The following is a 19,830-nucleotide window of genomic DNA, read 5'->3' as shown; positions in this document are numbered from 1 at the left end:
CAGCGTGTTACCGGGAGGTTACCGTCAGCGTGTTACCGGGATGTTAGTCAGCGTGTTACCGGGAGGTTACCGGGATGTTAGTCAGCGTGTTACCGGGATGTTAGTCAGCGTGTTACCGGGATGTTACCGTCAGCGTGTTACCAGGATGTTAGTCAGCGTGTTACCGGGATGTTAGTCAGCGTGTTACCGGGATGTTAGTCAGCGTGTTACCGGGATGTTACCGCCAGCGTGTTACCGGGATGTTAGTCAGCGTGTTACCGGGAGGTTACCGTCAGCGTGTTACCGGGAGGTTACAGTCAGCGTGTTACCGGGATGTTAGTCAGCGTGTTACCGGGAGGTTACCGGGATGTTAGTCAGCGTGTTACCGGGATGTTACAGTCAGCGTGTTACCGGGATGTTACCGGGATGTTAGTCAGCGTGTTACCGGGATGTTACCGTCAGCGTGTTACCGGGATGTTAGTCAGCGTGTTACCGGGAGGTTACCGGGATGTTAGTCAGCGTGTTACCGGGATGTTAGTCAGCGTGTTACCGGGATGTTACCGTCAGCGTGTTACCAGGATGTTAGTCAGCGTGTTACCGGGATGTTAGTCAGCGTGTTACCGGGATGTTAGTCAGCGTGTTACCGGGATGTTACCGCCAGCGTGTTACCGGGATGTTAGTCAGCGTGTTACCGGGAGGTTACCGTCAGCGTGTTACCGGGAGGTTACAGTCAGCGTGTTACCGGGATGTTAGTCAGCGTGTTACCGGGAGGTTACCGGGATGTTAGTCAGCGTGTTACCGGGATGTTAGTCAGCGTGTTACCGGGATGTTACCGTCAGCGTGTTACCAGGATGTTAGTCAGCGTGTTACCGGGATGTTAGTCAGCGTGTTACCGGGATGTTAGTCAGCGTGTTACCGGGATGTTACCGCCAGCGTGTTACCGGGATGTTAGTCAGCGTGTTACCGGGAGGTTACCGTCAGCGTGTTACCGGGAGGTTACAGTCAGCGTGTTACCGGGATGTTAGTCAGCGTGTTACCGGGAGGTTACCGGGATGTTAGTCAGCGTGTTACCGGGATGTTACAGTCAGCGTGTTACCGGGATGTTACCGGGATGTTAGTCAGCGTGTTACCGGGAGGTTACCGTCAGCGTGTTACCGGGAGGTTACCGTCAGCGTGTTACCGGGATGTTAGTCAGCGTGTTACCGGGAGGTTACCGGGATGTTAGTCAGCGTGTTACCGGGATGTTAGTCAGCGTGTTACCGGGATGTTACCGTCAGCGTGTTACCAGGATGTTAGTCAGCGTGTTACCGGGATGTTAGTCAGCGTGTTACCGGGATGTTAGTCAGCGTGTTACCGGGATGTTACCGCCAGCGTGTTACCGGGATGTTAGTCAGCGTGTTACCGGGAGGTTACCGTCAGCGTGTTACCGGGAGGTTACAGTCAGCGTGTTACCGGGATGTTAGTCAGCGTGTTACCGGGAGGTTACCGGGATGTTAGTCAGCGTGTTACCGGGATGTTACAGTCAGCGTGTTACCGGGATGTTACCGGGATGTTAGTCAGCGTGTTACCGGGATGTTACCGTCAGCGTGTTACCGGGATGTTAGTCAGCGTGTTACCGGGAGGTTACCGGGATGTTAGTCAGCGTGTTACCGGGATGTTAGTCAGCGTGTTACCGGGATGTTACCGTCAGCGTGTTACCAGGATGTTAGTCAGCGTGTTACCGGGATGTTAGTCAGCGTGTTACCGGGATGTTAGTCAGCGTGTTACCGGGATGTTACCGCCAGCGTGTTACCGGGATGTTAGTCAGCGTGTTACCGGGAGGTTACCGTCAGCGTGTTACCGGGAGGTTACAGTCAGCGTGTTACCGGGATGTTAGTCAGCGTGTTACCGGGAGGTTACCGGGATGTTAGTCAGCGTGTTACCGGGATGTTACAGTCAGCGTGTTACCGGGATGTTACCGGGATGTTAGTCAGCGTGTTACCGGGAGGTTACCGTCAGCGTGTTACCGGGATGTTACCGTCAGCGTGTTACCGGGAGGTTACCGTCAGCGTGTTACCGGGATGTTACCGTCAGCGTGTTACCGGGATGTTAGTCAGCGTGTTACCGGGATGTTAGTCAGCGTGTTGGCATCAGAGAGAGTCGTGTTTATGTCTCAGACGGATGTCCATCAGGTGTTACACTCTAACCGGTCCGCTGGTAGCTCCAGAGTTGAGAGCAGCTGTTGGAACAGAACAGAAAGCCTTCATGTGTTCAATAGGAGATTCAGAGTCCACTTCTGGTCAGAGCTTTAAAACTAACTGGAGACTAAACGAGGCAGATAAACAGAGAACAGGTCAAACAGTTATACAGCAAATAAAACAGTAGATGGAGTAAATAAATAGAAACACAAGTGTTACAGTAGAAGTATGAAGCAGATGGGATGTAAATAAAGAACGTGTGAACAGGTAGTTGAACTCGTGTATTTTGTATCAAAGGATATATTGCAGAAGCTCAGTCATCCGTGAGGAACTCGGAGTAGAGTCCTTGCTCCTTTGCGTCGAAAGGAGCCAGTTGAGGTGGTTCGGGCATCTAGCACGGATGCCTCCTGGGCGCCTCCCTTGGGAGGTGTTCCAGGCACGACCAGCTGGGAGGAGACCACGGGGAAGACCCAGGACTAGGTGGAGAGATTATATCTCTACTCTGGCCTGGGAACGCCTCGGGATCCCCCAGTCAGAGCTGGTTAATGTGGCCCGGGAAAGGGAGACCCCCGCGACCCGATCCCGGATAAGCGGTTGAAGATGGATGGATGGAGGATATATTGCACAGACGATGTATTTCACATTTAGTGTATTCATACTGCAGATGTATCGTCTGTTCCGTGTCCGTATGACCCAGAGAGACAAACGGAGTCTGGAGGTGCTTTCATTGAGCTGTATCTGTAGCCAGACGGCAGCAGGTCACACAGGTGATGAGCTGGGTGGGACGAGGCCCTGAGGACCGGCTGGACCGGCTGAGGCAGCGGCCCGTGTCCCCCTAAAGATCTGTGGCTGCAACATGTTACCTGCTAGCTTCCTGTTAGCTTCCTGTTAGCTCCACACAGCTGCTCATATCTGATCTCAGTGCTGTGAAGGTGAGACAGGTGGTGGACTGTAGTCGGTCTGATCACTCAGCTACACCTGGGACTCTACATCCTGGTATTTAGGGTTGTTTTGATGGGTTGTGAGCAGACAGTAGAACAGACCAGCTGCTGGGGACAACAGAAGTGAACTCTGCTGATCATGTGACTGTTTGTGTGTGCAGGTGGACTCACCTGGAGAAGACTGACGATGCCTGGAAGGTAAGCAGCAGCACCTGTCGGCTGGTCTCACCTGAGTCCAGCTGCTGTCTCCACTACTAACTCTGTGTTTGATTGGTCAGACTGATCTGTGTCTCTGTGTTTGATTGGTCAGACTATGGAGTAAGGCCATCTTCACCGGCTATAAGCGCGGTCTGAGGAACCAGCGTGAAAACACGGCGCTGCTGAAGCTCGAGGGATGTTACACCAGAGACGAGGTGGACTTCTACCTCGGGAAACGCTGCGCCTACGTCTACAAGGCCAAGAAGTAAGACACTCACCTGTTGGACAGACGGGAGACGCTCTCCCGTTAGACAGACGGGAGACGCTCTCCCGTTAGACAGACGGGAGACGCTCAACCGGTTAGACGGACAGGAGACGCTCGTCCGTTAGACGGACAGGAGACGCTCGTCCGTTAGACGGACAGGAGACGCTCGTCCGTTAGAGGGACAGGAGACGCTCGTCCGTTAGACGGACAGGAGACGCTCGTCCGTTAGACGGACAGGAGACGCTCGTCCGTTAGACGGACAGGAGACGCTCGTCCGTTAGACGGACAGGAGACGCTCGTCCGTTAGACGGACAGGAGACGCTCGTCCGTTAGACGGACAGGAGACGCTCGTCCGTTAGACGGACAGGAGACGCTCGTCCGTTAGACGGACAGGAGACGCTCGTCCGTTAGAGGGACAGGAGACGCTCGTCCGTTAGACGGACAGGAGACGCTCGTCCGTTAGACGGACAGGAGACGCTCGTCCGTTAGACGGACAGGAGACGCTCGTCCGTTAGACGGACAGGAGACGCTCGTCCGTTAGACGGACAGGAGACGCTCGTCCGTTAGAGGGACAGGAGACGCTCGTCCGTTAGAGGGACAGGAGACGCTCGTCCGTTAGACGGACAGGAGACGCTCGTCCGTTAGAGGGACAGGAGACGCACGCCCGGTTAGACGGACAGTAGACGCTCGTCCGTTAGAGGGACAGGAGACGCACGCCCGGTTAGACGGACAGGAGACGCACGCCCGGTTAGACGGACAGGAGACGCTCGTCCGTTAGAGGGACAGGAGACGCTCGTCCGTTAGACGGACAGGAGACGCTCGTCCGTTAGAGGGACAGGAGACGCTCGTCCGTTAGACGGACAGGAGACGCTCGTCCGTTAGAGGGACAGGAGACGCACGCCCGGTTAGACGGACAGTAGACGCTCGTCCGTTAGAGGGACAGGAGACGCACGCCCGGTTAGACGGACAGGAGACGCACGCCCGGTTAGACGGACAGTAGACGCTCGTCCGTTAGAGGGACAGGAGACGCACGCCCGGTTAGACGGACAGGAGACGCACGCCCGGTTAGACGGACAGGAGACGCTCGTCCGTTAGAGGGACAGGAGACGCACGCCCGGTTAGACGGACAGTAGACGCACGCCCGGTTAGACGGACAGTAGACGCTCGCCCGGTTAGACGGACAGTAGACGCTCGACCGGTTAGAGGGACAGGAGACGCACGCCCGTTAGAGGGACAGGAGACGCACGCCCGGTTAGACGGACGGTAGACGCTCGTCCGTTAGAGGGACAGGAGACGCACGCCCGGTTAGACGGACGGTAGACGCTCGTCCGTTAGAGGGACAGGAGACGCACGCCCGGTTAGACGGACGGGAGACGCACGCCCGGTTAGACGGACGGGAGACGCACGCCCGGTTAGACGGACGGGAGACGCACGCCCGGTTAGACGGACGGGAGACGCACGCCCGGTTAGACGGACGGGAGACGCACGCCCGGTTAGACGGACGGGAGACGCACGCCCGGTTAGACGGACGGTAGACGCTCGACCGGTTAGGCGGACGGGAGTGGCTCGCCCGGTTAGGCAGACGGGAGTGGCTCGCCCGTTAGAGGGACAGGAGACGCACGCCCGGTTAGACAGACGGTAGACGCTCGACCGGTTAGAGGGACAGGAGACGCACGCCTGGTTAGACAGACGGTAGACGGTAGACGCTCGACCGGTTAGAGGGACAGGAGACGCACGCCCGGTTAGACAGACGGTAGACGCTCGACCGGTTAGAGGGACAGGAGACGCACGCCCGGTTAGACAGACAGGGGACGCTCGTCCGGTTAGACGGACGGGAGACTGAAACCAGTGTGTGTGGGTTAACTGAACCCTGTGTTGTGTCTGCAGGAACACGGTGACGCCGGGCGGTAAACCCAATAAGACCCGTGTGATCTGGGGGAAGGTGACCCGGGCCCACGGGAGCAGCGGCATGGTCCGAGCCAAATTCAGCAGCAACCTGCCGGCTAAAGCCATGGGACACAGAGTCAGAGTGGTGAGTTCAAGGACCTCCGCTGTGTTCAGGGACACTCGGACATCTGAGAGTCACAACAAAGTCACTTGTTGGTTTGTTGCCTGTTGAATTCTTAGATTTCTGAGTGTCTTTAAATGCATCAGCAGGTGTTTCCTGTACCTGAACAAGTTCACAATACATCGCTCAGACTGATTGATTTTAATGTTTCACATGAAAAGAGAAGTACTACATATATCAATATGTTAATTCCACTAGTCCTATTGATTACGGTATAGTATGGGTATAGTGTATAATCAAAAATACAATTATATTCAAATATATATTCGGTTGGGACTTTCTTATTGAGTCTGTAAAGAGTCTGTAGCTCCACTAAGAGCTCAGGGTTAGTGTGGTGTACTAGTAAAGAGCTGGAAACTGAGTGTGTGTTAACCCGTCTCCTCTGTGTTGTCTTTTATTGTGACGGTCTGTGACTTCCTGTCTGTTTCCAGATGCTGTATCCTTCTCGAGTGTGAAGAGGAAACATCTGCAGCCGTCGATGTTCTCGTTTGTACAGAAACAATAAAACTGATATCAGGTCCAAAGATCCGTCTCCGTCTCCTCATTCTAATCAATGATTCATCAATACATCAGCTCAATGATCAGTGATCGATCGGTGATCAGTCTATTCACTGTTTCTAATATTTTGTCCACCTCCAGTTAGTTGGATAAATAAATGAATGAGGGTTTGGCCCAGTTCTAGTCTGGTCTCTGGTCCCTGGTCTCTCCCACTCTCAGCTCAGTGAGGCTCCCTAGGGAGAGGGACTAGGGGCTGGATCCGGGTCTGAACTGGGACTAGGGTCTGGATCCGGGTCTGAACTGTCCCAGACGGTCCCTTTAAGATGCGTTCAGGTGTCTGTGTGTAGCACCACTAACAGACAGCAGAGGGCAGCAGTGTGGCAGGTTGAGCCCTGAGTTTGACCTCACAGACACGACTCGCTGTCAGACGGGTTTAAAGTGAGTCTATAGAAAAGTACACGAGAGTACTACAACATGAAGTATAAAGAAAAGTACACGAGAGTACTACAACATGAAGTATAAAGAAAAGTACACGAGAGTACTACAACATGAAGTATAAAGAAAAGTACACGAGTACTACAACATGAAGTATAAAGAAAAGTACACGAGAGTACTACAACATGAAGTATAAAGAAAAGTACACGAGTACTACAACATGAAGTATAAAGAAAAGTACACGAGAGTACTACAACATGAAGTATAAAGAAAAGTACACGAGTACTACAACATGAAGTATAAAGAAAAGTACACGAGAGTACTACAACATGAAGTATAAAGAAAAGTACACGAGTACTACAACATGAAGTATAAAGAAAAGTACACGAGAGTACTACAACATGAAGTATAAAGAAAAGTACTACAACATGAAGTATAAAGAAAAGTACACGAGTACTACAACATGAAGTATAAAGAAAAGTACACGAGAGTACTACAACATGAAGTATAAAGAAAAGTACACGAGAGTACTACAACATGAAGTATAAAGAAAAGTACACGAGTACTACAACATGAAGTATAAAGAAAAGTACACGAGTACTACAACATGAAGTATAAAGAAAAGTACACGAGAGTACTACAACATGAAGTATAAAGAAAAGTACTACAACATGAAGTATAAAGAAAAGTACACGAGAGTACTACAACATGAAGTATAAAGAAAAGTACACGAGAGTACTACAACATGAAGTATAAAGAAAAGTACACGAGAGTACTACAACATGAAGTATAAAGAAAAGTACACGAGAGTACTACAACATGAAGTACAAAGAAAAGTACACGAGTACTACAACATGAAGTATAAAGAAAAGTACACGAGAGTACTACAACATGAAGTATAAAGAAAAGTACACGAGAGTACTACAACATGAAGTATAAAGAAAAGTACACGAGAGTACTACAACATGAAGTATAAAGAAAAGTACACGAGAGTACTACAACATGAAGTATAAAGAAAAGTACTACAACATGAAGTATAAAGAAAAGTACACGAGTACTACAACATGAAGTATAAAGAAAAGTACACGAGTACTACAACATGAAGTATAAAGAAAAGTACACGAGAGTACTACAACATGAAGTATAAAGAAAAGTACACGAGTACTACAACATGAAGTATAAAGAAAAGTACTACAACATGAAGTATAAAGAAAAGTACACGAGTACTACAACATGAAGTATAAAGAAAAGTACACGAGTACTACAACATGAAGTATAAAGAAAAGTACACGAGAGTACTACAACATGAAGTATAAAGAAAAGTACACGAGAGTACTACAACATGAAGTATAAAGAAAAGTACACGAGTACTACAACATGAAGTATAAAGAAAAGTACACGAGAGTACTACAACATGAAGTATAAAGAAAAGTACACGAGAGTACTACAACATGAAGTATAAAGAAAAGTACACGAGAGTACTACAACATGAAGTACAAAGAAAAGTACACGAGTACTACAACATGAAGTATAAAGAAAAGTACACGAGAGTACTACAACATGAAGTATAAAGAAAAGTACACGAGAGTACTACAACATGAAGTATAAAGAAAAGTACACGAGAGTACTACAACATGAAGTATAAAGAAAAGTACACGAGAGTACTACAACATGAAGTATAAAGAAAAGTACTACAACATGAAGTATAAAGAAAAGTACACGAGAGTACTACAACATGAAGTATAAAGAAAAGTACTACAACATGAAGTATAAAGAAAAGTACACGAGTACTACAACATGAAGTATAAAGAAAAGTACACGAGTACTACAACATGAAGTATAAAGAAAAGTACACGAGTACTACAACATGAAGTATAAAGAAAAGTACACGAGTACTACAACATGAAGTGCTGGAGCCGGGGTCAGGCTGCATGATACTGATGATCACATGTATTCAGACAGTACTCAATAAGAGAGGAAGTACACACACTGGTGTTGTACTAGTACTCACTATTAATACTAACTGATGTACTGCTACTGATGGATAACGTGTAAATGATATTATGTACTGTAGTATAGTAGTACTGTAGTATTACTGTGTTGATCCTATAATATCTGAGCAGTACTTCTAGAACTGAAGTACTCAGTAGTTTATTATTATTATTATAGATGGAACTACCCAGCAGACATAAAGCAGCATTAGAACTATAATAAATAAATATATATGATTCTGCATAATGAGTACTTTTGCTCTTTGTACTGTAGTATAAGTACTGTAATATAAGTACTGTAATATAAGTACTGTATATGAGGAGTATATTTTTGTCGCTAATCATTTAGAATGCACGGCTTTTACTTGTACCAGAGTACGTGGCAGTATTACTACAGAGTACGTGGCAGTATTACTACAGAGTACGTGGTAGTATTACTACAGAGTACGTGGTAGTATTACTACTGAGTACGTGGCAGTATTACTACAGAGTACGTGGTAGTATTACTACTGAGTACGTGGTAGTATTACTACTGAGTACGTGGCAGTATTACTACAGAGTACGTGGTAGTATTACTACTGAGTACGTGGTAGTATTACTACAGAGTACGTGGTAGTATTACTACAGAGTACGTGGTAGTATTACTACAGAGTACGTGGTAGTATTACTACAGAGTACGTGGTAGTATTACTACTGAGTACGTGGCAGTATTACTACAGAGTACGTGGTAGTATTACTACTGAGTACGTGGCAGTATTACTACAGAGTACGTGGTAGTATTACTACAGAGTACGTGGTAGTATTACTACAGAGTACGTGGTAGTATTACTACAGAGTACGTGGTAGTATTACTACAGAGTACGTGGTAGTATTACTACAGAGTACGTGGTAGTATTACTACTGAGTACGTGGCAGTATTACTACAGAGTACGTGGTAGTATTACTACAGAGTACGTGGTAGTATTACTACAGAGTACGTGGTAGTATTACTACAGAGTACGTGGTAGTATTACTACAGAGTACGTGGTAGTATTACTACTGAGTACGTGGCAGTATTACTACAGAGTACGTGGTAGTATTACTACAGAGTACGTGGTAGTATTACTACAGAGTACGTGGTAGTATTACTACAGAGTACGTGGCAGTATTACTACAGAGTACGTGGTAGTATTACTACAGAGTACGTGGTAGTATTACTACAGAGTACGTGGTAGTATTACTACAGAGTACGTGGCAGTATTACTACAGAGTACGTGGCAGTATCTGTTACTGTCATCTGTCTGTCGGAGGCGACTCTGATTCAGAAGAGACTTAATAAAGTTAATAAAATGTTAATAAAGGGTTGATAAAAAATCAAATATATATACAAGTAATATAGGGATTATAACAAATCTAACATATTACTACAAATAAACCTTTAATAAAATATAAATAAAGGTAAATAAATAAACAAATACACATATACAATATAAATATATATATAAATTAAAAATAAAATTGTATGTATACAAATGTATACAAATGTATACATACAACTCTGGTTATCGGCAGCTCCATTTTGCGGAACGTGAAGTTAGCGAAGTCAGCTGCCATAGTTATTTGCATCCCGGGGGCCAGAGCGGGCGACATTGAATCTGTTTTGAAACTGCTGGCTAAGGATAAACGTAAATACAGTAAGATTGTTATTCACGTCGGCGGTAATGACACCCGGTTACGTCGATCGGAGGTCACTAAAGTTAATGTCCAATCGGTGTGTGCATACGCAAAAACAATGTCGGACTCCGTAGTTTTCTCTGGCCCCCTCCCCAACCTGACCAGTGACGACATGTATAGCCGCATGAAGTCATTCCACAGCTGGCTGTCGTGGTGGTGTCCAGCAAACCATGTGGGCTTCATTGACAATTGGAACCCTTTCTGGGGAATTCCTGGTCTGATTAGGAGAGACGGCATTCATCCTACTTTGGATGGTGCGGCTCTCTTATCCAGAAATCTGACCAAGATTGTTGGTGGAACAAATCCATGACAAACCAGAGGTCATTCCAGGACAAACCAGAGGTCAGTCCATGACAAACCAGAGGTCATTCCATGACAAACCAGAGGTCCTTCCAGGACAAACCAGAGGTCAGTCCATGACAAACCAGAGGTCAGTCCATGACAAACCAGAGGTCATTCCAGGACAAACCAGAGGTCATTCCATGACAAACCAGAGGTCATTCCATGACAAACCAGAGGTCATTCCATGACAAACCAGAGGTCATTCCATGACAAACCAGAGGTCCTTCCATGACAAACCAGAGGTCATTCCATGACAAACCAGAGGTCATTCCATGACAAATCAGAGGTCATTCCATGACAAACCAGAGGTCATTCCATGACAAACCAGAGGTCATTCCATGACAAACCAGAGGTCATTCCAGGACAAACCAGGGGTCATTCCATGACAAACCAGAGGTCATTCCATGACAAACCAGAGGTCATTCCATGACAAACCAGAGGTCATTCCATGACAAACCAGAGGTCATTCCATGACAAACCAGGGGTCATTCCATGACAAACCAGGGGTCATTCCAGGAAGCAGAGCTGTAGTCTTACACACTTCTCTGCGCTTCCATTAGAGCAGTTACCCACCCATAGCTTAACCCCAAACCTAACTGAGACTGTGTCTGCCCCACCTAAATTAATTAAATCAAAAGTAAACAGAAGAGGAGTTAAACATCATAATCTAATACAATCTAACACTAGCACTGCAATAAAGCAACAAAACAGGAGAATTAAATGTGGACTCTTAAATATCAGATCTCTGTCATCTAAAGCTCTACTAGTAAATGATTTAATATCAGATAATCACATTGATTTATTTTGTCTTACTGAAACCTGGCTGTGTCAGGAAGAATATGTCAGCCTAAACGAATCCACTCCCCCGAGTCATATTAATACTCACATTCCTCGAGACACCGGCCGAGGAGGTGGAGTTGCAGCCATCTTCGACTCAAGCCTATTAATAAACCCTAAAACTAAACTAAATTATAACTCATTTGAAAGCCTTGTTCTTAGTCTTTCACACCCAACCTGGAAAGCACTACAGCCAATTCTCTTTGTTATAGTGTACCGCGCTCCAGGCCCATATTCTGAATTTCTATCTGAATTCTCAGAGTTTCTATCAAGCTTAGTCCTGAAAACAGATAAAGTCATTATAGTAGGTGATTTTAATATTCATGTGGACGTTGATAATGATAGCCTCAGTACTGCGTTTATCTCTTTATTAGATTCAATTGGTTTCTCGCAGAACGTGCATAAACCCACTCACCGCTTTAACCACACCCTCGACCTTGTTATGTCATATGGCGTTGAAATTGAACATTTAATTGTTTTTCCACAGAACTCTCTTTTATCAGGCCATTATTTAATCACTTTTGAATTCTTATTACTAGACTATACACCATCAGATAAAAGTGTGTACACTAGATGTCTATCCGATAGTGTTGTAGCTAAATTTAAGGAAGTGATTCCATCAGCATTAAATTCAATACCATGTCTCAATATAACAGAGGACTCGTATGCTAACTTTAGCCCTACCCAAATTGATCATCTTGTAGATAGTGCTACAGACTCACTGCGAGTCACACTTGATTCTGTTGCCCCTCTAAAAAAGAAGTTAGTAAAACAAAGGAAGTCAGCTCCATGGTATAACCCTCAAACACGCAAATTAAAGCAAGCATCGAGGAAACTGGAAAGGATATGGCGTTCCACCAAACAGGAAGAATCTCATTTAGTCTGGCAAGATAGTCTTAAAACATATAGGAAGGCTCTCTGTGATGCCAGAGCAGCCCATTACTCATCATTAATAGAGAAAAATAAGAACCCTAGGTTTCTATTCAGCACTGTAGCCAGGCTGACAGAAAGTCACAGCTCTATTGAGCCATGTATTCCTACAACCCTCAGTAGTAGTGACTTCATGAGTTTCTTTAATGATAAAATCATAACTATTAGAGACAAAATTAATCACCTCCTACCGTCAACTGGTACCAATTTATCCTCAAACTTAGGAACCTTAGAAACAGCTGTACAACCTGATATATATTTAGACTGCTTTTCTCCTATCGATCTCCACAAATTAACCTCACTGATCTCCTCATCTAAATCATCTACCTGTCTCCTAGACCCTATTCCAACTAGACTGCTTAAAGACGTTTTACCTCTAGTTAGCACCTCTTTACTGGATATGGTCAATGTGTCTTTACTAACAGGCTATGTACCACAGTCCTTTAAAGTAGCTGTAATTAAACCTCTTCTTAAAAAGCCCACTCTTGATCCTGAGGTCCTAGCCAACTATAGACCTATATCTAACCTTCCCTTTACCTCCAAAATACTGGAGAAAGTAGTTGCCAGTCAGCTGTGTGACTTTCTACAGAACAACCATTTATTGGAGGATTATCAGTCAGGATTTAGAGTGCACCATAGCACAGAGACAGCACTAGTGAAAATTACAAATGACCTTCTGATGGCATCGGACAAAGGACTTGTCTCTGTACTTGTCTTGCTAGATCTCAGTGCTGCTTTCGACACCATTGACCATGACATCCTATTACAAAGACTGGAACATTTAATTGGCATTAAAGGAACTGCACTAAGTTGGTTTAAGTCCTATTTATCAGATCGATCTCAGTTTGTACATGTCAACGATGAGTCCTCCATGTACGCCAAAGTTAGTCACGGAGTTCCACAGGGTTCTGTACTTGGACCAATTCTATTTACCTTATATATGCTTCCCTTAGGCAATGTTATTAGAAAACACTCCATAAACTTTCATTGTTATGCAGATGATACTCAATTATATCTATCAATCAAGCCAGACGAAACAAACCAGTTAACTAAACTTCAAGCATGCCTTAAGGACATAAAAACCTGGATGACCTGCAATTTCCTGATGTTAAACTCAGACAAAACTGAAGTTATTGTACTAGGCCCTGAGCACCTCCGAAACAAATTATCTAATGATATAGTTACTTTAGATGGCATTGCCCTGGCCTCCAGCACCACCGTAAGGAATCTGGGAGTTGTCTTCGACCAGGATATGTCCTTTAACTCTCACATAAAACAAACCTCACGGACTGCCTTCTTTCATCTACGTAACATTGTGAAGATCAGACACATCCTGTCTCAAAACTGTTACCTCTAGACTCGATTACTGCAATTCCTTATTATCAGGCTGCTCCAATAAGTCTCTTAAGACTCTCCAGTTGATCCAGAATTCTGCAGCACGTGTACTGACTAGAACTAGAAAAAGAGATCATATTACGCCTGTATTAGCTTCTCTGCACTGGCTGCCTGTAAAATCCAGAATAGATTTTAAAATCGTCCTCCTCACCTACAAAGCGCTAAACGGTCAGGCCCCATCATATCTTAAAGAGCTCATAGTACCCTACTACCCCACTAGAGCACTGCGCTCACAGAATGCAGGGTTACTTGAGGTTCCTAGAGTCTCCAAAAGTAGAATGGGAGCCAGAGCCTTCAGCTATCAAGCTCCTCTTCTCTGGAACCAGCTCCCAGTTTCAGTCCGGGAGGCAGACACCGTCTCTACATTTAAGAGTAGGCTAAAGACTTTCCTCTTTGATAACGCTTATACTTAAGCTGCTATAGGCATAGACTGCCGGGGGACTTCCTATGACACACTGTCATAAGGAACTTCCTATGACACACTGAGCTCCCCTCTCCTTCTGTATATACTCATGTCCCATGTCCATGTTGTTACTAACTTCATTCCTTCCCGGGAGTCCTTGTGCCTCCTTGTCTCGCAGCTAACCGTGGAGCGGGGTCACACCTGGAGTGAGGTCATACCTGGAGCGGGATCACACCGGGAGCGAGGTTATACCTGGAGCATGGGTACACTTGGAGCAGGGTTTCACCTGGATCTTGGTGGTCTCCGGTATTGTGGCTGCATCTGCTGCCGCGTCGGTGCCTGCTTGACACCAACTGCTACCATCCCTAATTAACTACGTCTGTACGAGGGACTACCAATGCTAACGAGGGATTTCCAACACCTAATGACAATGTGGCAGCCTGGAGAATAACACTTCTCAATCACTGCCAAAGACATCAAGAGCTCCCAGCAAGCATGCTGATGCTGCAGGAACCAACGCACGGGCATCGATCGCAGGGACGTCCCACACCAATACACATGGACGTACTGAGGAGAGATGCTGGACAGTGCTGGCTTTCCGATAGTTGTATTATCACTCTTTCCATCCACCACTATTGGTTTTGTGTTATCAGCCCTACTTGTATTAGCTATTACAGCTGCTAGACTGCTATTGTGGCTGCTTCTCTCTCTCTCTCTCTCTCTCTCTCTCTCTCTCTCTCTCTCTCTCTCTCTCTCTCTCTCTCTCTCTCTCTCTCTCTCTCTCTCTCTCTCTCTCTCTCTCTCTCTCTCTCTCTCTCTCTCTCTCTCTCTCTCTCTCTCTCTCTCTCTCTCTCTCTCTCTCTCTCTCTCTCTCTCTATCTCTCTCTCTATCTCTCTCTCTCTCTCTCTCTCTCTCTCTCTCTATCCCCCCAGCCGGTCTCGGCAGATGGCCGCCCGCCCTGCGCCCGGTTCTGCTCCAGGTTTCTTCCCAGTAATCGGGGAGTGTTTCCTGGCCACAGTGCGCTTGGTGGATCCTGTTGGGTCTCTAAACTCTGGTGTACGGTCATAGACCTGCTCTACATATAAAGCGTCTTGAGATAACTTCTGTTGTGATTTGACGCTATACAAAAATAAATTGATTTGAATTGAATTGATTTGATTTGATTTGATATACATAAGTGTATTCACTATATTTTTATTTACTTTTTATAAATTTGTATTTATTATTATATTATACAATATATTATATTATTATTAGTAATATAATATATTAAAATTGAATAAAAATAGAATATAAATAAATAACATAATAGAATAAAGGAAAACCATTTGTATGTGTATGAAAATGAGCAAACATACATGAAATAAAATACATAAAAATCATAAATAACTGACTAAAGATTAACAAAAATGAATTAAATAAATTTAAAAAAGCCTCTAAAAGATATCTGAAAAAGAAGTTTGAAAAATGTTGGGAAAGATTTTTTGAAAAAAATGTCTGAAAAAAATGTTTGAAAAATTCTTGAAAAAAAGACTCGAAAAAATGCCTGGAAAAAAAAGATTGAAAAATGTTGGGAAAAAAAAGTTACCTGTAGCTGTACCTGTACCTGTAGCTGTACCTGTACCTGTAGCTGTAGCTGTACCTGTACCTGTACCTGTAGCTGTAGCTGTAGCTGTACCTGTACCTGTACCTGTACCTGTACCTGTAGCTGTACCTGTACCTGTAGCTGTACCTGTACCTGTACCTGTAGCTGTAGCTGTAGCTGTACCTGTACCTGTACCTGTAGCTGTAGCTGTACCTGTAGCTGTAGCTGTAGCTGTAGCTGTACCTGTAGCTGTACCTGTAGCTGTAGCTGTACCTGTACCTGTACCTGTAGCTGTAGCTGTAGTTGTACCTGTAGCTGTAGCTGTACCTGTAGCTGTAGCTGTAGCTGTAGCTGTACCTGTAGCTGTACCTGTAGCTGTACCTGTAGCTGTACCTGTAGTTGTAGCTGTACCTGTAGCTGTACCTGTACCTGTACCTGTAGCTGTAGCTGTACCTGTAGCTGTAGCTGTACCTGTACCTGTACCTGTACCTGTAGCTGTACCTGTAGCTGTACCTGTAGCTGTAGCTGTAGCTGTACCTGTAGCTGTACCTGTAGCTGTAGCTGTACCTGTAGCTGTAGCTGTACCTGTAGCTGTACCTGTACCTGTAGCTGTAGCTGTAGCTGTACCTGTAGCTGTAGCTGTAGCTGTACCTGTAGCTGTACCTGTACCTGTACCTGTAGCTGTAGCTGTACCTGTACCTGTAGCTGTAGCTGTAGCTGTACCTGTAGCTGTAGCTGTAGCTGTACCTGTAGCTGTAGCTGTAGCTGTACCTGTAGCTGTAGCTGTAGCTGTACCTGTAGCTGTACCTGTACCTGTAGCTGTAGCTGTAGCTGTACCTGTAGCTGTAGCTGTAGCTGTACCTGTAGCTGTACCTGTACCTGTACCTGTACCTGTAGCTGTAGCTGTAGCTGTACCTGTAGCTGTAGCTGTAGCTGTAGCTGTACCTGTAGCTGTAGCTGTACCTGTAGCTGTAGCTGTACCTGTAGCTGTACCTGTAGTTGTACCTGTAGCTGTAGCTGTACCTGTACCTGTACCTGTACCTGTACCTGTAGCTGTAGCTGTATCTGTACCTGTACCTGTAGTTGTAGCCGGCTCCTCTAACTACCGCTGGAGTGACTTCCTGTCTGTCCGGAGCAGGGCCTCTCTCTCTGGATCTCTCTCTGGTTATTGAACCTCCTGGTCCTCTGATCTCCTCCAGCAGCAGCAGCAGCTCCACCGGGAGGATCCGGATCCAGAGTCCGGGACTAGGAGCAGGGATCGGGGCTGAGTCTCCAGCAGCAGCCGGTGGCCGGTACCGGTACCGGTACCGGTGTGTCTGAGTCTCTGATGGATTTTACATGAACTGCTGCTAATCCGCTGCTAATGCTAATTAGCCTCTGAGCTAATTAGCTCGCTGTGCTAACCAGGTTAGTTTAGTCATTATCAGGTTGTCTCTGGTGGTACCGCCTGGTACCGCCTGGTACCGTGTTACAGTGGTACCGTGGTACCGTGTGTTAGAGGTAGAGTGGTACCGTGGTACCGTGTGTTAGAGGTAGAGTGGTACTGTGGTACCGTGTGTTAGAGGTAGAGTGGTACCGTGGTACCGTGTGTTAGAGGTAGAGAGTGGTACTGTGGTACCGTGGTACCGTGTGTTAGAGGTAGAGAGTGGTACTGTGGTACCGTGGTACCGTGTGTTAGAGGTACTGTGTTATTTAAAGGGAGTTTGGCGAAGTGTCCTGAAGCTAAAGGTGCTAACCTGCAGAGCAGCTAGCCGGTTGAGCTCCTCATCAGAGTCCTTCAGTGTTTAACAGCAGACTGACAATCACACACTTCATCAATGTAGTCTGCTGACAGTCACCTGTTCACCTGTTCACCTGTACACCCGTTCACCTGTCTGGGCTTTAAACTGGGTTGAATGTAGACTCAGTCTGCTTATATGGGGGCTAAAGTTAGGCTCTTAATGTTGTCAGAGTGGAGGTCTGGAACCAGGTAGAACCAGGTAGAACCAGGTGGGAGCCTAGAGACAGGTAGAACCAGGTAGAACCAGGTGGGAGCCTAGAGACGGGTAGAACCAGATGGGAGCCTAGAGACGGGTAGAACCAGGTGGGAGCCTAGAGACGGGTAGAACCAGGTGGGAGCCTAGAGACGGGTAGAACCAGGTGGGAGCCTAGAGACGGGTAGAACCAGGTGGGAGCCTAGAGACGGGTAGAACCAGGTGGGAGTCTACAGACAGGTAGAGCCAGTTGGGAGTCTAGAGACAGGTAGAACCAGGTGGGAGCCTAGAGACAGGTAGAACCAGGTCTGGAGGCAGGTAGAACCAGGTCTGGAGACAGGTAGAACCAGGTAGAACCAGGTCTGGAGACAGGTAGTCCTCAGCTCTGGATCAGTGTCCTTATGGGTGTTTGTTTGAGTTCAACGAGGCGTTTCTTTAATGAGGTTCTGAATGTAGTCTGGTCTGGTCTCTCATAGAGGGCTGTTCTCAGTCTGAGGTAGAACCAGGCTGGTTAACTACTAGTCTGTGTTTACTGGGTCTAGAACCAGGTAGTCCCGGGTCAAACCCCGTTCTTAAGTGTCCTTATCGGTGTTTAGAGCCGGTCTAGATCTAGACTTTTGTTGAATGAGGTTTTGAATGTATTTTGACTGACAGAGAGACAAAAACAAGACCGGGTCTCAGGCTTAAAACCCGGTTTGAATGTAGTCCGTCCCAGTTTTCGCCTGGTGTCTAGAAGCAGGTAGTCCAGTTAAAGTGTCCTTATCGTTTAGTTCTGGTTCAGGTTTTGTTGGACTCAGGTTTAGTGGGGTCTGAATGTAGTCCGGTCTGGCTTCCATAGAGGGCTGACTGTAGACAGTCTGGGGTTAAATGTAGTCGGACCTGGTCTGTTCTGTCCTTGTGAAGACAGTCGGTGTTGGTTCTGGACTCTGTGGGTTTTTGGTGCTGGTCTTGGATGCAGTTAGTCCAGGTCTAAGCGGGGTTTAGTCCCAGGTTTAGCTCATGATGGCAGAGCTCCACCAGACTCCCACCTCGCTATGCTGCTGCCGTAAGTCCCTGCCGGTCTCTGGGGCCCGGTGTGTCGGGGACTCGGAGCGACCTTCGGCGGGTCCGGGTCCGGGTCCCGGGACCCCGCGGTGCCCTCTGGTGGACGTGGCCTCGGCGTCTAACTTCCGCTGCTTCCAGCTGCGTCACCTCCACCTGGACCTGCGGCTCAACTTTGCCGTGAAGGAGATGAGCGGCTGGTTGGTTCTGGACCTGATCCCGGTCCAGCCGGGGGTCCACACCCTGGTCCTGGACTCCCACCCCTCCCTCCTCATCCACTCCATAGACTGTAAAGTCCCCGGCGCCGGGCAGGAGGAGCCGGTCTCCCTCACGTACCGGGTCGACCCGTTCACGGACTACGGCTCCTCGCTGAACATCAGCCTGCCGTCAGCGGCACTGAAACCGAGCCGGCTGATCCAGATCACGGTCCGCTACGCCACCACGGACGGACCGGCGGTATGGATGCCACGATACTATTATATATCACTATTATACAGTACATATGCTATTACTGTTATATATACGATTACTATTATATATACGATTACTATTATATATCACTATTATACAGTACATATACGATTACTATTATATATACTATTACTATTATATATCACTATTATACAGTACATATGCTATTACTGTTATATATACTATTACTATTATATATCACTATTATACAGTACATATGCTATTACTGTTATATATACTATTACTATTATATATACGATTACTATTATATATCACTATTATACAGTACATATACGATTACTATTATATATACTATTACTATTATATATCACTATTATACAGTACATATGCTATTACTGTTATATATACTATTACTATTATATATCACTATTATACAGTACATATGCTATTACTGTTATATATACGATTACTATTATATATACGATTACTATTATATATCACTATTATACAGTACATATACGATTACTATTATATATACTATTACTATTATATATCACTATTATACAGTACATATGCTATTACTATTATATATACTATTACTATTATATATCACTATTATACAGTAC

General features: G+C 46.0%; 2 protein-coding genes and 1 long non-coding RNA gene across 4 annotated transcripts in view; all 3 read left to right on the top strand.

Moving 5' to 3' along the window:
* Positions 1–3,214: 3,214 nt before the first annotated feature.
* Positions 3,215–6,152, top strand: rpl35a (ribosomal protein L35a). Its single transcript, XM_074640851.1, has 4 exons — positions 3,215–3,295; positions 3,408–3,560; positions 5,448–5,592; positions 6,060–6,152. Exons 1-4 carry the CDS (start codon positions 3,285–3,287, stop codon positions 6,081–6,083), a joined length of 333 nt encoding a protein of 110 aa, XP_074496952.1. The 5' UTR covers positions 3,215–3,284; the 3' UTR covers positions 6,084–6,152.
* Positions 6,153–16,916: 10,764 nt separating this feature from the next.
* LOC141771000 (uncharacterized) lies at positions 16,917–18,208 on the top strand. Its single transcript, XR_012594637.1, has 3 exons — positions 16,917–17,953; positions 18,010–18,037; positions 18,082–18,208. It is a non-coding gene; the product is annotated as an uncharacterized LOC141771000 (long non-coding RNA).
* Positions 18,209–18,237: 29 nt separating this feature from the next.
* The window catches only part of rnpepl1 (arginyl aminopeptidase like 1), a 30,143-nt gene continuing 28,550 nt past the window's right edge, over positions 18,238–19,830 (top strand). For both annotated transcript variants that reach the window (XM_074640850.1, XM_074640849.1), the window contains exon 1: positions 18,238–19,228. In XM_074640850.1, the coding sequence (XP_074496951.1) occupies positions 18,731–19,228 (498 nt within the window). In that variant the 5' untranslated portion in view covers positions 18,238–18,730. The remainder of the gene's footprint in view (positions 19,229–19,830) is intronic.

Source organism: Sebastes fasciatus, chromosome 7 (assembly GCF_043250625.1).
Source record: "Sebastes fasciatus isolate fSebFas1 chromosome 7, fSebFas1.pri, whole genome shotgun sequence".
In the NCBI taxonomy this organism is placed as follows: domain Eukaryota; kingdom Metazoa; phylum Chordata; class Actinopteri; order Perciformes; family Sebastidae; genus Sebastes; species Sebastes fasciatus.
Note: the sequence above shows the minus strand (reverse complement) of the source record. Positions and strands in the feature narration are given on the sequence as shown.